General features: G+C 39.2%; 1 protein-coding gene across 2 annotated transcripts; it reads left to right on the forward strand.

Annotated features, from left to right (window-relative positions):
* The first annotated feature begins 494 nt into the window (after positions 1-494).
* Positions 495-9,202, forward strand: LOC116258731 (probable protein phosphatase 2C 12). Of its 2 annotated transcripts, XM_031636079.2 has the most exons (11): positions 495-895; positions 1,012-1,051; positions 1,177-1,535; positions 3,618-3,789; positions 4,926-5,079; positions 5,191-5,254; positions 6,141-6,248; positions 7,367-7,492; positions 7,579-7,811; positions 8,181-8,383; positions 8,459-9,202. In XM_031636079.2, exons 3-11 carry the CDS (start codon positions 1,341-1,343, stop codon positions 8,479-8,481), a joined length of 1,278 nt encoding a protein of 425 aa, XP_031491939.1. In that variant the 5' UTR covers positions 495-895; positions 1,012-1,051; positions 1,177-1,340; the 3' UTR covers positions 8,482-9,202. The 2 variants fall into 2 exon arrangements, with proteins under 2 accessions (XP_031491939.1, XP_031491938.1); XM_031636078.2 differs by having other exon boundaries at positions 8,181-9,202.
* The last annotated feature ends 6,934 nt before the right edge of the window (positions 9,203-16,136 follow it).

Genomic DNA, 16,136 nt, shown 5'->3' on the forward strand with positions numbered 1-16,136 from the left:
CAGTGGGGAAAAACAAAAAATAAAAAGAGGAAAGAACGAGGGGTGAAACTGAAATTTTTTCTTTATAAAGAAAAGCCACGAATCGATGGACGACTTCAGATCCATCTGCTTGCGGTTCGGTTTGACCCGGTCCACGTCGACATGAGATCAGATCAGATCACATCTTCTTTAGTCCCCCTTAAATTAAACTAAATGATTAAAATATATAAGAAGACCACCTTCTGACTAAATGCCTCAGCCCTTGTTTTTGGTAGCAGCTCTCAATGCCTACTTGTTATTTTTTTCTTAATTCCAATAAGAATAATATCAGTCAAATTTATTTACCTCCCCTTTGGAAAGCGGATATCACTTTTCTAACTTCAAAAAAGCAGAAGGGAGGAGCTGTCAGGTAGACCATGTTTGGGAGATTAGAGAAAGACGTGGTGGTCTCCAAGGAAATTTTTCGTGTCTGAAAACAAGGTCAAGTGTCTCTTGATCTGGCAATCCGTTTATTTTATGCTATTTTTCCCCGAGGGGGCGACGGTCCTTAAACGGACCCGAAATCCGCGCTAAATTCCCAGTCTTTCCTCTTCTTCCTCCTCCGCCCCTCCTCCCTCTTCTGCTGCTTCTTCTTCTTCTTCTTCTTCTTCTTCCAAATCGATTCCTTTCCCTTTTTTTTTTTCTTCTCTGTCAGAGGCTTTTTTGTGTTTGACATGTCACTGGCAAAGGAGGGAAGCTTTCCCTTCACGCGTTTCCCCGGTCACGCCTTTCCGCCAAACAGCGATCCAGGTTTCCCGGATCTCTCGATCCCTTCAAATCTCGGATCCCTCCGCCCTCTGTCGCGCCAACCATTTCTTTCCCTAGGGCACCTCGGATTTCCATGAAGATACTTTCCGCGGAATTCCCGCCCTCTCCGGTATTCTTCCATTTTCCGTCCTTTTTTCTTTTCTTCCCGATCGTTTTTCAAATTCCCGGCATTCCGTTCCGGCTCCTTTTTTTTTTTCTCATGTTTCTATTGGAAACGGATTCCAGGATCGGTTTCAGTTGTTGATCGATTGCTGCGACGTAAGGGGTAAGGAGTTCTTGGTTTCCTCTTCTCTCTTTTAGTTGAGCATTTGGGATCCGATCCCGAGACTTTAGCTACGCGGTTTTATTTTTCTTTGCATTTGATCTGAGCTTTACTCTTGATCGTAGCAGGAATTTTCGCAATTGCCCAGCGGGAACATATTGTTCAGGGCCAGACGGGCTTTGCGAGCTGGATATGGATGGTAATTATGGCAATGGTGAGCAATTCATAAGAATTTTAAGTAGAAGATCGTGAGTATATTGGCAACTAGAGGGTTCTGTTTTGAGGGTAAGCGATGAGCACTAAGGGTGATCATATGGTCCCTTTGGCTGTGCTGCTAAAGCGCGAAGTGACGAGCGAGAAAACTGAGAAGCCAGACATCTCTCATGGTCAGGCGAGCCAGAGCAAGAAGGGGGAAGACTTCACCCTGTTGAAGACTGAATGCCAGCGGATTCCTGGAGATGGGGTCTCGACGTTCGCGGTTTTTGCGGTGAGTGACGCACGTTACCCATTGCACTTTTTACAACGCTGTCGGCTGAATACTTACTTGAGCACTTGATTCTCTACCATTCAGCTTTCGGTGCTGCCTCTTGTTATCTCTGATGTCCTTTCTTCCGTTGCTGCTCTTCTTTTAGATTGTGTCATAGCACCTCCTTCATGCGGAGTAGTTGCCACAAAATACGCTCCTCGTGCAATGCCCAAGTGCTTGGTTGCCACTTGGGATCATTTGAGTCATGTAGAGTCTGACCAAGATGCACAAGTGTTCGCATATAGAAACTCTAGCATCGGCTTCATCTTCATGGTGTAAACTCCACTACAGTCCTCATGGTTCTAGTTGATCTGTTAGGCTTCAATGTTCGTCGGTTCATAATGTACTATCGATGAGCAGAACTGCAGTTGGTTTAAGCTGGTTTCCACCGTCCTTGGGTTGAACAGGAATGGAGCTCATGGATCGTCCATTTTTATTAGTTTTCATGGAATTAAATAAGTGGTTCAGGTTGCCAACGTTAAAGAGACACTAACAGAATAACTGTTTTAGCTTGGGGAATTCGGAAAATTCAAAAACTGTGTCAAAAAAGCTACACATAACATGCTGACTAGCCTGACATGTAAAATGCATTTTCTTTATTTTCTCTTGCTTCATAAGGAATGCTGGCAACAACTTGATACTAGGTATGAAAGATAGCTGATAAATAAGGGGGCCTATTCATACATCACCGAAATGGTGCACAAGAATGACATATCAGCATCTTTCTGCTACTGCATTTGTTCCTGAGATAGAAATGTTCATGCAGCTATGCAGTTATCTAGGAGTTGTTCAATAATTTAGCATGATTTAGTTATATTCATGACTATGTTGCCTCACATTTTCCAAATTTTATGATCTTGATCCATTCCCACTGATCATAGGATGTGCATTAAAAGGTACTAGTATTGCACTCAATGAAACGATGAACCTGATTGACAATTCACTTTTGCAGCTTGAATTTGGTTAACAATGACAAGTTTGTTCTTTCCTTAAAATTCTCAAACTTTATTAGTCTTCAGTTAATCCTTTTTTTTTACACTTAAAGGTCTATGCACGAGAACATATTTTATATAGAAACAACAAATGTGACAACTCAACACCTCCTTCTAATTTCACTTTTTAACTTCGATTCTGTCTACAAATATAAGAATTTAGAACCCTTGTTTTTTCTAAGGTTTATGTTTGAGTTAACCTTTCTCTATGCAATGGGAGAAGCCCTCAAGAACCCTATTGTGGAAGCATGTTTTAAGTCAGAATCAGAAGAGCTAAAATGCAGAACGGTGCAGGACAATTGTGTCCTGCTAATTGTGTTCTGTGTACCAATGTCCTGTATAGGTTCTTTGACACTGCATGACACAGTGTTTTAGAAGTTTTAGCATTCGGCAAACGGTGGGGTCTGGATCTTCATGCGAACAATAGGCACACAGAATCCAACAGCTTATTTTTGAAGGAATGCCTCTTATGCTGTCTATGGTTCGTCTCCTCCCCATGGAATACGTGGAATAAAATGCCCTCCTCTGGAACAGGTGTTCTCTTCTGCCAATCAAACAACTCATAGTCATAGATGCACAACTACATCAACAAACTAGCAGGATGTACGTTGGGGTGTGTATATGTCTGCCTTATCCTTTTTTAGGTAGTGTGTGGCTTTCAAACTGCTTATTTTTTCATTCATGTGATTTGCCTCCTTGTTTACAGAAATTTTTCTCAGGAACACAAGTAGAATCTAACCCATGCCAATGTGTTCAATATATCCTGCTTTCCTTCCTTTTTTGCACGTTGTGTACTATAAGTAAATGATGTAAAATATAGAAACTGGAAATAGATGACCTTGAGATGGTTTCCTATGTGTGAAATGTGTAGGGTACTTGTGCAACTGATAATACTGCACTGTATTCTATGTGGATGCCCTTTATTTGCTTATTAAAACCTTCTGCTTATATACTTCTCCAAGAAGTTGTTTTCCAGTCTTTCATTTTCTCTCGTTAGTTTGATCTTGAAACAAGCTAGATTGCTCATGACAGGATATTCTTTTTTTAACAGCTTTTTGATGGTCATAATGGGTCAGCAGCAGCAATATACTCAAAGGAGAACCTCTTAAACAATATTTTATGTGCCATTCCTTCAGATCTTAGTAGGGATGAGTGGTTAGCAGCACTACCAAGGGCTTTGGTTGCTGGGTTTGTTAAAACTGATAAAGATTTTCAGGAGAAGGGTATGTGTTTGATTTGATATTTATGTCTATGAAGTATGAATATTTAGAATGTCTTTTTATTATATTTTTAGTTTTCCTAGTCAAATTTCATCTCCCAACATAGGAACCTATACAGAAGTATCATTTTCAGTTTCTTCCAGCCTAGGCCTTTGATTTTTTAAGTCCTGGATACGGAAGCTTTAGTCGTATGACTTTGTTATTTAAATTATTTTTCTGCACTCTGCCACCTACGACTCTGTGTGCTGTTAAGGCTCCAATGATTTTGAAAGGTAATTTTGTAAAAGGAAAGTCCAGATACGAAAATCCTAAATGGCAAAATCTCCTAATTGTAAGTCAGAGCAGAACATTATTGTGGTCGAATGAAATAAAAGAAAATAATATCATGCTAAGATGATGGTGGATAGCCTGTCATCAAGGTTCCTACCATGCTGGCAAAACCTAATATGATTTCACTTTGCTTTCCTACTTGACTAATGTTCTTTTGTTTTTCTTCTTAAGGGGTATCCATGAGAGGATGGGATATATGTGGCTTGTATGTGGACATCTATGCCTCAGTCATGCGGATAGGACTGCAGATATGAGGATATAAGTATAACCATTTGTATGAGACTAATCACGATTTCCATTTGGTGAGACAAAATGGGTGTTAAAAAATGGAGTGATGATGTGATTTTGGTGGTCGTGGAGGGGGGCCAATCTTTTGTTCGTTCACCCAAAGCTTAGAAGAATAAACAAATTGTTTCTTGCCCTGTGCTTCCATCTAACATGAAAGTGCTTTCTCTAATTTTAGCTCATGGGATAAATTATATAGGTTAAGTGGGTTTCTTTAATATTTAGTTCAATAGAGTGTGCCAGCACTTGTTCAAGCCTTCAAACTTTTCTGTGGAACATGAAATTTTGTGTTCTTTGTCATCAACGAGAAAAGAACTAGCTACACCAAGAATTTGCCACAGCCTCAGCTTATTATACTAACATGTTTCTCTTTGTTTGATCCTTTTTTTTTTTTCCCACTGGAAACATGCAATTCAACATCTATTTCTGTGTGCTTGGCCTGATTAATACAAATGATTAGTGATTTTTTTTTTAAATACCACTTCGTCGTTCCCTAGATGATCTATTCTTTTATTGGTTTTCAGCACAAACTTCAGGTACAACAGTAACTTTTGTAATCGTGGATGGATGGGTGGTAACTGTGGCCTCTGTAGGTGATTCTCGCTGTTTTCTTGAATCAGCAGAAGGTGTAATTTATTCTTTGTCAGCTGACCATCGACTAGAAGCTAATGAAGAAGAGTAAGTGATGTCTTAATATCCTCCTGTTTTGTCATTGAGTGTATTATGGTGGTGCTTGAATATGCTTACACTTCTTAATCTCTGAGTGATATATGTTTGCTTATCTTGTAGGAGAGAACGGATAACAGCTAGTGGAGGTGAAGTTGGTAGGCTTAACACAGTTGGTGGTGGGGAGGTATGCTTGGGATTGTGTCCCTTTCTTCTGCACTGATTTTGGTTTGGTGCATTTTCTTCTCTCACAGCTTTCATCTCTATCCTCTTTCTTTTTATTTTTTTTTCTTTAGCAATCTTTTTCTTTTCGGGATAGAGAAAGAGAAAGAGAATATCTGTTTCTCTTTCACAGTAAGTCTTAGACTAAAAGATTAGGGTGACATTGATTCTGTCGTTATGTGTATGTACATGTGTCTATTATTTTTTGCTTTAGCAATCTTTTTTTTCTTCTTTCCTGGAGAGAGAAAAAGCGCATCCTTTCCTCCTTCACATTAAGTCTTAGAGTGAAAAATTCAGGTTATGTGGATTCTATCATGATGATTAGATGATCATCGGTAGACCAACCTGTGGGAGATGCTGTGGTTGGATCATTTCTAGCTTACTGTAGGACTAGAAGGAATAGTGATTTTTTTGGAGGTAAGTAGGTAACTTTCCTAATAATGACTTGTGATATGATTGTTTCATTGGAATTAGGTGTAAATCTGAGCAGTTTTTTCACTTAGGTGTCTGTTTTGTGTTCTTATTTCCAAGAAATTTACTGATGAGATAAAAATATTTAATCAACTGTTCATTTCTTATCACTAATGTAAGATTTTTAGAAACTCAAAGATCCAAATAACATGCATGTGAAAACAAAAAATCCAGTGAGGAAGCTCATATTCTAGTGTATGATGTGTGGTGCTTATACCAACTCATGATATGGACATGAACAAAGCAGCCTCTCTGATCAACATATTGTCAAAATGATCAAGCTTGCTACCAATTTGTTGCTAAAGTTATTGATCCTTCATTTGCTAATTACGTCTAGTGACTTCCTGAGTCTAACTCATTGGATATGTTCTCCTTTCCAGATTGGACCTCTAAGATGCTGGCCAGGTGGTCTATGTCTCTCGAGATCTATTGGGGATATGGATGTTGGCGAATTTATTGTTCCTATCCCATTTGTCAAGCAAATCAAGGTTGCTTGAATGCTCTTCTCATTACTTCACCAATATGCTGTTGCATGCAATGCATTTTATATACTTCATAATCTATCTACTCACGCCAGTTGTTTCTAGTGGTTGGTGTAGCGGCAGTGTTGAAACTGTTGTGTTTATTTTACATACATTTGTGTTCAGTAAAAAAAATTGCATCATTGCTTATTGTTGAAGTTTTTTAAGGAAGAAAAGTTCCATGGCATAGCAACTTAAGTTGGGGGTTATGCATACTGTACTATTCATGGGGACAACATCCACCGCACAGGCTTGTTGGACCATGTTTACTGATTATTATGGGGTCCGTTTATGGTCTTTTCATGTGTCTGTTGAGAGTATTAGAAAAGTATAATGACAAAGAAGGAGATTTAATGCATTGAAATTTCAAAATATGTAACTTAACTTTAATATGCAGCACTCGCTATTATCAGTTGGTGCATGTATAACTAGAAACCTAAGAAAACATTATGTTGATACTTATTATATATATATATATACGCCCTTTCTTTGGGCCTATTTAAAACTTGTCTGTTGTCAACACATTTTATTTTTTAATTATTTATGCATCTTTTAGTATTGCTGGAACACACCTTACCTTATAGATACATTTACATCACACTGGTTTCTTTCCTGCTTAAAGGCTAGACCTAGATTAAGGCTGGTTGAAACAACATGCAATAAATGTAGTCTATTCCTTCTTTGGCTTTCCATGTAATGTGAATTTTGAGTAAATTTTATTGAAAGTAGATCCTTTGGATGGCTTCATAAAATTGTTTGGTGTCACGTAGTTTTGTGGATGGTCATTCCTTCTTACAACAATTTTGTGAGCTTGTCACATCTGGTGCTGCTATGCAAAATTCTACAAGTGAATAATATTGACTGTCGCAATGTTTCTGTGGAGTTATTTGGGCATCATACCAACATATTGAACAGATACTTCATTTTGAGCATTGCTGTCGACTTGGTTACAAATTTCTTCCGTGACTTGAGTCCATCATATATGTGGCTAACTATTTATGGTGTTGTTGAGTTGTATATCGAGAACTGCAAAGTTGCCTCCAAATTTCTTCCCTTATTGACGTCATATGTTTTCACTATTACAGTTATCTACTGCTGGTGGCCGTCTAGTTATCTCAAGTGACGGTGTATGGGATGCCTTGACTTCTGAAAAGGCTTTGAGTTGTTGCCGTGGGTTACTGGCAGAAGATTCAGCCAAGCAAATAGTAGAGGTATCAAGAGTTGCATGTCCTCTCACGTTCTGTAGTTGAGAACTAAGTTTTCATATTGAACTACTTCCATTGAATATTTTTGTTAGGAAGCTGTCAAGGTTAAAGGACTTCGAGACGATACCACATGTATAGTCGTAGATATATCGCCCCCAGAAAAGCCACCTGCTTTGCCACCACCCAAGAAGCAAGGAAAAGGAGTCTTCAAATCTATGTTCAAGAAGAAGTCTAGTGAATCATCATCGCATTCAGATAAAGAATACTGTGAGCCTGATGTTGTCGAAGAAATATACGAGGAAGGATCTGCAAAACTTGCTGAAAGGTTCGAACTTCACCTGCTAGTGCCTTCCATTTCACTACACTGAGGTGCTAGGTTTTAACTATTTTAACTGAGTTCGTGTATTAGAGTCATGTTTTGTGTCCGTTACCATAAGTGGAATGTCCAAAATTCCTGCTTTGTCTATAGTAATATAGTAGACTGATTGGGTCGTTGGTTGGATCCTATCCTTAATGCATTTTAGTTTCACCTTCTTTATAGTTATAGCTTCAGTAGTCAGCAAAGGTTCTTGCTCTTTCTTGAAGACTGTGTGGTAGCTTCTACACCGCAGTGGTTACTATTTGTTTAGTATTATCTTTTACCCTTACTTTAATTTTCCAACCAATATTTTTGACTGATGTTACGTCTTCTCAGGCTAGAAACAGAGTATCCCCTGCGCAACATGTTCAAGTTATTTGTATGCGCAGTTTGTCAGGTAGATATGAAGCCTGGTGAAGGCATTTCTGTACATTCTGGTTCCTCACATGGTGGAAGGGTACGGCCTTGGGAAGGTCCTTTCCTCTGTCCCAGTTGCCTTATGAAGAAAGATGCCATGGAAGGGAAAAGGCCTTTGGGAGGTACGCACCACATGTTTGATTTGTGCTAATATAACTACTTGGGCTCTTTTATGTGAAAAGTGAACTCTACTGCAGCTTCTAGAAATGCTTTGTCTTGAGTGAGATGTTCAGAAGAAGATTGATTTGTAGCTGCCTATTGGGAAATTTCAACTTGTCATTGCTTAATTGCAATGTTCCACCTTCAGTGCTTGCTTGATCTTGAAGATTTGGTAGGTGAAATTCAATATTCGGATATGCTTATGGCTGAAGGCTATTTGTTCAGATTCAGCATTCAACTACTATAGGATCTACATTCTCACAGTGATGGTGACGCTGCTTTGCTTCACTATTCGAAGTCTGGCTGAAAGCTGGATTGAGTTGGGAGGGAGGTTATTAAGCACCACAATTGTTCAAATTAGAGATTCTCAGAAAGCTCCCTGTTGCTGTATCTCTGCGCTGCAAGAACACAATCAGTTCCTTGTACTGGCAAAAGGGAGCTTTCCATGTATTATGTTAGGTTTATGAGCTGAAATTTTTTCTCCTTAAATTCTTTCTGTGAAAATGAAAAATGCTTGTCTATTTCCTTGTTCAGTTGCCTGAACGCAATTGGATGCAACGCATATGCATGCATTGGCATCAGACTCATTCCACCACTGGAAGCATATGTTCTGACGTATTTAGTGTCTGTCGAGATAAGCTTGTCCAGCTCATAAGCTATTGGGAAATGCATGACTGTAGGTTGAAATATGTTGTATCTCACTGATGTAAATGAAGAACATTACTGATGCAAGAAGTTCCAACTATTAGAATCAAAGTGCCGATGTTGATGAGCTTTCATTACTTGGTTCTTGAGACAATCTAATGAGAATCTCGTCTTACATTCATGGTTATCGTGTTGCTTTTATGACGTAAGCACATAAACAATGCCCGAAATCGTTTGGTGTAGTCTTTGGCCTGTGGGTGCAATGAAAACAGTTACGAGTTCAAAACCCGTGAGACGGATTCCGAGTAACTCAAAGCATGCATATATGGGTGCTGCTTGTCGTGAGTTCCTACGCACACCAGCGGCAGTGGGGTTAGTCTCACAGTTCGGATGCAGCCTACTCTTGTAAGACGCAGACAGGGAACTACACAAATGCTGTTTACCCATGAGGTGCATTTAAGCTACAAATCCTGTTCAATTGCCTTCATCATGGTAACTAATCCGTTCCTTCTAAAATTGGGCGCACAAGGGACAGACCCCCGTGAGTCGATTGGGTGCTCGGTGCAACAAAGCTTGACTCGATAACTGACAAGTTTCTCGCGCCGAATGCTAGAGACAATGGGTGTGCCTCCTGCCAGTTGTGTGGAGCTGCCTGAGCCTACCAATAGATTCTTCGGCCCAGTCAATGAGAGCAGAAAACCTACACAACCTAAGCTCTGGCTAACAAGATTACTATAAGGCCTTATTTTGGTAATCTGTGCCCCGTTCATCTTTTACGAAACGCTGTTTGCTGACTGTTAGGTCGGCGTTGAAGGTTTGAACCTCATGGGTGCCGCTCGTCTCTCGCAGTATGAGGGGAGCACTGGCAGAGTGAGAATTTTTTTTTTCGAAGGGCACTCATTCAATACCTTTAATTTATTTGAGCACTTACACGTATAACAATCAAATATATTAAAACATTAACATATATATTCAACTAATTTTGTGAAGCTGGCATGGACAGTTGCCCACACCCACCATGTGGCTCTGCCACTAGAAGGGAGGTCACTTGTTTTACACACTGAGGGAGCAACAATGTCTCTCAACAACCACAACTCCTCAAACACCACAACACCCCCACCCCACCTAAAAAAAAGTTTGAGGAAAGAAAAAAATTATCACCAAACAAACTAATTGACATTGTACAAGTTTACGTTATAATATAATAGGAAGTGGCAAATCCCGTATTGCTGTAAAGCAAAACGATCAAATACATATTCCTGTTCTTACATCCACTCGCTAAATTACGATTTTGTTGCTTTTCTCATGAAATTTGCCACAAAGCATAGATTAAGAAACCAGCGTAAGTCCACATGGCTAGCGTGTCTTCGTTGTTTGTAATGTCATTAAACACAACAGGTTCAAGACCTGGAGGTGGTGTTCTTGCGGAAAGGTCATGAAGCTGGATACATTCCTTTGTGGGCACTGGGCAGAAGCACAATCAAAATTGCATTTTCAGTTCCGCCTGCCTCGTTGATTGGACTTCAAGATCACCTTCAAGTCAGAAGGTCAAAAGTTCCAAATTCAAGTCGTCTCTGTTTGGCATAATCAAGCAGGAATCTTCTGATTTACCGACATTTAGAAAAAGAGCACCTCCCTCTCTCTCTCTCTCGCTCTCTCACACACGCACACACACTCACGCACGCATAGAGACACACGCACAGACACACAGATAAGGTTGATTTTGATTTAAATCCTGCATTATTTTCTTTCCTTGCAAGCGGTTGTGTATTCTAGATGTCCAGCGAAAAGTCGATGATAATGAGTCCAGCTAGACCCCAAGCTCTCTTTCGTCCTTGTCTCCTCTCTGTATTGTCTTTAGCTTCAAAAAGAAGGAGCAATAAATTCTCAAGAGGCATGTTCAGTTCCCTCTTTTCTGCCCCCCGCCAAACGTGTGGGTTGTCCACCCCATACCACCTAACTAGTGGACCCTGGATACCGCGACCTTCTTATGGACAAGGCAGTGCCGTAAACTCACAAGGATTACCAAAGGCAAGATCATGCAGCCCCATGTCCAGCCACCCTGTCCGGGCCTTTCAGTCAGGATGGAGATTAAGAAAAACCGAAAAAGTTCTTTATATGCTTCATTTTTTACGGTACCAAAATTTTATCTCCTAAGCATTTTGCAAGTGAATTTGTTAGTTACTCACCGCCCGCGTGGACAAGCGCTCTCATTCCAGAACAAGATGCATGATCAACCATGGAATAGAAACACTCAGTATATTTTGTTTCCTTGCGATCTTGGTTTGGTGGAACCACAAAGTTGCTATCTTCAAAACCACAGCGGCCGGGAATGAAAAAGAAGAAAAAAACAGGAGATAAGATCCAAGTGGTGCAAGTGCGTGTACAGTCCACATAATACACAGCCTCTGAGACGTCAACGTGCAAGAAAAAACACACTTGTGTGGACCACCGTCACCGGCATGTCATGTGGATTGGGACGTCTATGGCTGCTTTCTTCTTCCTCTTCTTTAGCCCATCGATTCTTAAAAGCCAAGACACAATTTGATACCTAAATTTCTGTTGCAGAAAGATTTGTTTGGCCTTTTCAAGCCTTCTGCATTTTTAAGTAAATGGAACGAAAAATACCTGCTCTCGCCTCTCGCACATCGAAGTGCAATCAGAATTTAGATATTGTTTCTCACATGGATTAGGTGTGTCTTTCTGGACATGATCAGAAAGATTGCTAGCTTTTTAGTTCTCAAGTTACTTTTATTAATGACTGGTTGTGCTCTCCTGGTTTTCCACTTTTGTCCCATATATTTCACGTGGGTCTGGTTTTTTGTGTGGAATGAAAATCTAGATTGGTATCAAATTTTAGATAATTAAAGAAGAAGAATACACACACTCATAACATGGTTCAACTCTTTAAAGTTTACATTCACGGTGGTCAATGTTTTTCTCTCTCTCAATTAATCGTATGGTATTGAGAGAGGTTCCTTTAAATCAGTATAAGGCTATTGCCCAATATTATAGAATCTGTCCGATTAACATATCAGATCTTCTTTCCTTACATTTGATTCATCACAAATTCCTTTATTATTATCTCTTACTATTTTGTATTCGGTAGGAGTTAGTCTTTCCTTATTAGTAGGAGATAATAGTTGAACGCGTCTTCCTTGTTTATAGAATATATGGATATAGTCATTCAATTATTCCACCAGCTTCCTTAACAGCCCCCTCAAATTGAACGAGCAGGCTTGCACGTGAAGTTTGCATTTGAGTAGATGAAATTGCCCCTTGGAAAAGGATTTAATAAATAAATCTTCTAGTTGATCCATAGATGAGACATAAGCAACTTTCACTTGATCCTTTGTAATGTGATAGCAAACAAAATGGACATCGATTTCTATGTGCCTGCTTCATTGATGAAAAACTGGTTTGGGGATAGATAAATGGCTCCCAAATTGTCACAAAGAATGGTAGGAATACCAGTAATAGACAAGCAAAGTTCTTGAATGAGGTATGTAAAAGACATGACTTCAACAGCTACATTAGAAAGTGCTCGGTACTCTACTTCTGTGTTGGATCTAGCAATAGTGTTCTGTTTCATCGCAGACTAGGATATGAGAGCTTCATCTAAAAACACAACATATGCTCTTGTTGATTTACGGTAATCTAAGCTACCGGCCTAGTCTGCATTGGAGTGAGCAGTGATGGCAATGTTGGATGACCGCTTGAGAAGAAGACCATGAGCCAAGGTGTCCTTGATATATCTTAGGATTCTTTTCACAAATGTTTTGCAGTAGGTTGTTGCATGTGTTGACTGACTTTGTTTACGACAAATGACAGATCCAGGTGGGTTAAGGTGAGATATTGGAGAGCCCCTACAACCTGATGATAATTTGTATGATCAGCCATAGGTTTGCCATTATTGGGACTTATCTTGAAAAGGGTAGGAAATAGAGTTGCAGCCAGCTTAGCTTCAAACATGTAATTCCTTTGAGTAAGATAAAGTCATTGAGCAAAAAACATGGCCTCAATGCCCAAGAAATAATGTAATATGCTCAAGTCTTTCAAAAGAAATTTATGAGCAAGGTGGTGAATCACTCTAGCCATTTCTTGGTTTGAATTTCATGTAATTCTAATATCATCTACATGCACCAAAAGATAAAGAATAATGTCTCCCTTTGCATAGACAAATAAAGATGTGTTAATACGGGATTCAACAAAACCAACATCTAGCAAGAGAGAACTCAATTTCTGAAACCATGCTCTAGGTGCTTGCTTTGAACCATAAATAGGTTTATGCGGGCGGCAAACATGTCTTGGATACCTAGAGTCTTCAAAGCCTTGGGGATGAATCATATAAACTTCCTTTGTTAGCTCACCATGAATGAAAGTGTCATGAATGTCAAGCTGTCTGATATTCCTTCCCCTTGAAACTGCAACAGTTAAAACTGTACGAACAATATGAAGTTCTATCTCTATCTCTTGAGTAAAGCCTCTAGCAACTAAACGAACTTTGTAATGTTCAACACTAACATTAGCTTTTCTCTTTATTTTGTAAATTCACTTAGTGTCAACAAGGTTTTAAGAAGTAGTAGGAGGCTTGAAACTCACATTCCAATGGAAAGGCTTGAAACTCATGTTTCATTGCTTTCTTCCATTTAGTGCTCTTGATAGCCTAAGAGAATGTAGTGAGTCCAGTTTTCTCCCTTAATTAAAATATGTAGATGGAATGTATCGGATGCTTGGACAAGGTATAAGTTTTGGGTTTTAAAGACTTGGTTTGAAAGCATGTCACCATATAGTGAGTTCTAGGAGGGTTGATGGGCAGTTCGGTTGAGGATCGGAGAGATGGTGTCAGACTTGGTGGGTTTGGTATTGGACTAGTTATAGGTTCAATGGTTGAAGGGGCAGGTTCATGTGCATCTGGTGGTAATGTGTTAAGACTAGATATAACTAAAGGATAAGGAAGGTCAATAGGAATAGGTGATGTTTCACTAAGAGTAGAGTTTTCTTTGGGTGTCAAGGAGTCTTGGAAATGAAATGAACTTTCATCAAAGACAACATGACGACTAACCAAGCGCTTCTTAGAGGTTCGGTTGAAAACATAAGTATCCTCTGCTAACTGTCGAACCCCAAAAACACATGTTTTGTGGATCTACATTGCAGATTGTGATCATTAAAAGCCCTCAAACAAGGATAGCAACCACAACTAAAAGTTCTCAAGAAACCATAGTCAAGCCTTTTTATCTCTAAATATTGATAAACCATAGTTGTTAATCACATGATTGACAACTTTATATGAAGGGTGACCCAGCCTTTCATGCTAGTGAGCTCTCTTCATGCACTTTCCAATACACACTCCTGCTTTAGCTCTTTGCAAGTCAATACGGTATAAACCATTTTTATTGATGCTCTACAAGATTACATGCTCTATTTTGTTGTCCTTTACATAACACCCATCAGGATAGAACTCAAAGTAAGTATTATTATCTCTAGAGAATCGAGAAGCAGAAAGCAAACTTTGACATATAGAATGAACATAAAGAATATTTTTCATGAAAATCTTTGAATCAGAAATATGGTAAACAGATTTACCAATGGAAGAAAAATTTAGTCCACTGCCATTTCCAACATAAACTTGTTCACTACCTTAGTACTCGGTATGAAAAGCAAAAATATTTAGATCAGCTATCACATTGTGAGTGGCATCCAAATATGGATACCAACCACCTTCTTGGGCTGATGTAGATAAACTTTACAATATAGTGCTCCATGACCCTGCTCTTTACATGCTTGACATACGATTCTACATGCTGCCGCAATATGACCTAAATTTCCACAAAAGAAGCAAATAGAATTACCTTGGATGCAATTAGTACTTCATCCTTCCTGAAACCTACCTCCTCGACCACGAGAGCTAAAGGATCGGTTTTGATAGTTTCTTCTTGTGCCTGTTGATTTGAAGACTTAAGGATAAATTCACCATAGAGTAGGCTTTATGAAACAAAAGAAGGCTAAACAACAATTCAAAGCCGACTGGTTCCACACTCGTGTTCAGGGAGCTTCTGAGAGCAGCATACACTAGTGGTAACCCAGTCAAATATGCATAAAAAGACTGTCATCTTCAACTGGTTTACATGCCATAGCAAGCTGGTGTGCAATGCCTTTTGCTTTATATAAGCATTCAACAATATAATCAGATCTTTCTTAAGGTTGAAGTGGATGTCTCAACTTTTGGACACAAGCTCTAGAGTATGAAGCATACATCCTTTTAAGAGCAGTCCAAACACAGTATGAAGTACTTCAACCCACAACTTAAACCCACAACTTGACTATGAATAGTATCAGTTAAAGAAAATAGAATCCAGCTTAGTAGAAGCTGGTCCATCCGCTGCCATTCTATGGACTTGGGATTGACCATGACTTTTTTCCTTTTTCAATGAGAAGGGTAGCTAAGGACATGGTAGAGTACCATCAATATAGCCAATCAAACTTTATCTCTTCAACAAGTTCAACGTAGGAACAAATTGAGACTCCCATAGAGAATAATTATAAGTTTGAAAGTTTTTCCAATAAGAAGTATTAAAAGTTTGTTGGAGCAGGGAAGTAGAGGTGGGGGCATGATCATCCCTGCACTGATGTTGCCATTGGTACTATTGATGTTGAAATCGTTGTTCGCCATCACCACATATTACACTCAAAGCTCTGATACCATATCAAATTTCATATCATTAAAAAAGAAGAAGACACACACTCATAACGTGGTTCGACACGTTAGAGTTTACATCCACGGTGGCCAATGTTTTTCTCTCTTTCAATTAACCGTATGGTATTGAGAGAGGCTCCTTTAAATCAGTATAAGGCTGCTGCCCAATATCTGATTCACATAACTGATCCTCTTTCCTTACATTTCATTCATCACAAATTCTTTTATCATTCTCTTATTAGTTTGTGTTCATCCTTGGCATTTGGCCTGCTGGTCTTTTAACCCCTGATTTATCTCCTTCCTTATCAGTAGGCGATAGTCTTTCCTTATTAGCAGGAGATAATCATTGAACGCCTTCCTTAACAATATGAAAA

Source organism: Nymphaea colorata, chromosome 8 (genome assembly GCF_008831285.2).
Source record: "Nymphaea colorata isolate Beijing-Zhang1983 chromosome 8, ASM883128v2, whole genome shotgun sequence".
Classification (NCBI taxonomy): Eukaryota; Viridiplantae; Streptophyta; class Magnoliopsida; order Nymphaeales; family Nymphaeaceae; genus Nymphaea; species Nymphaea colorata.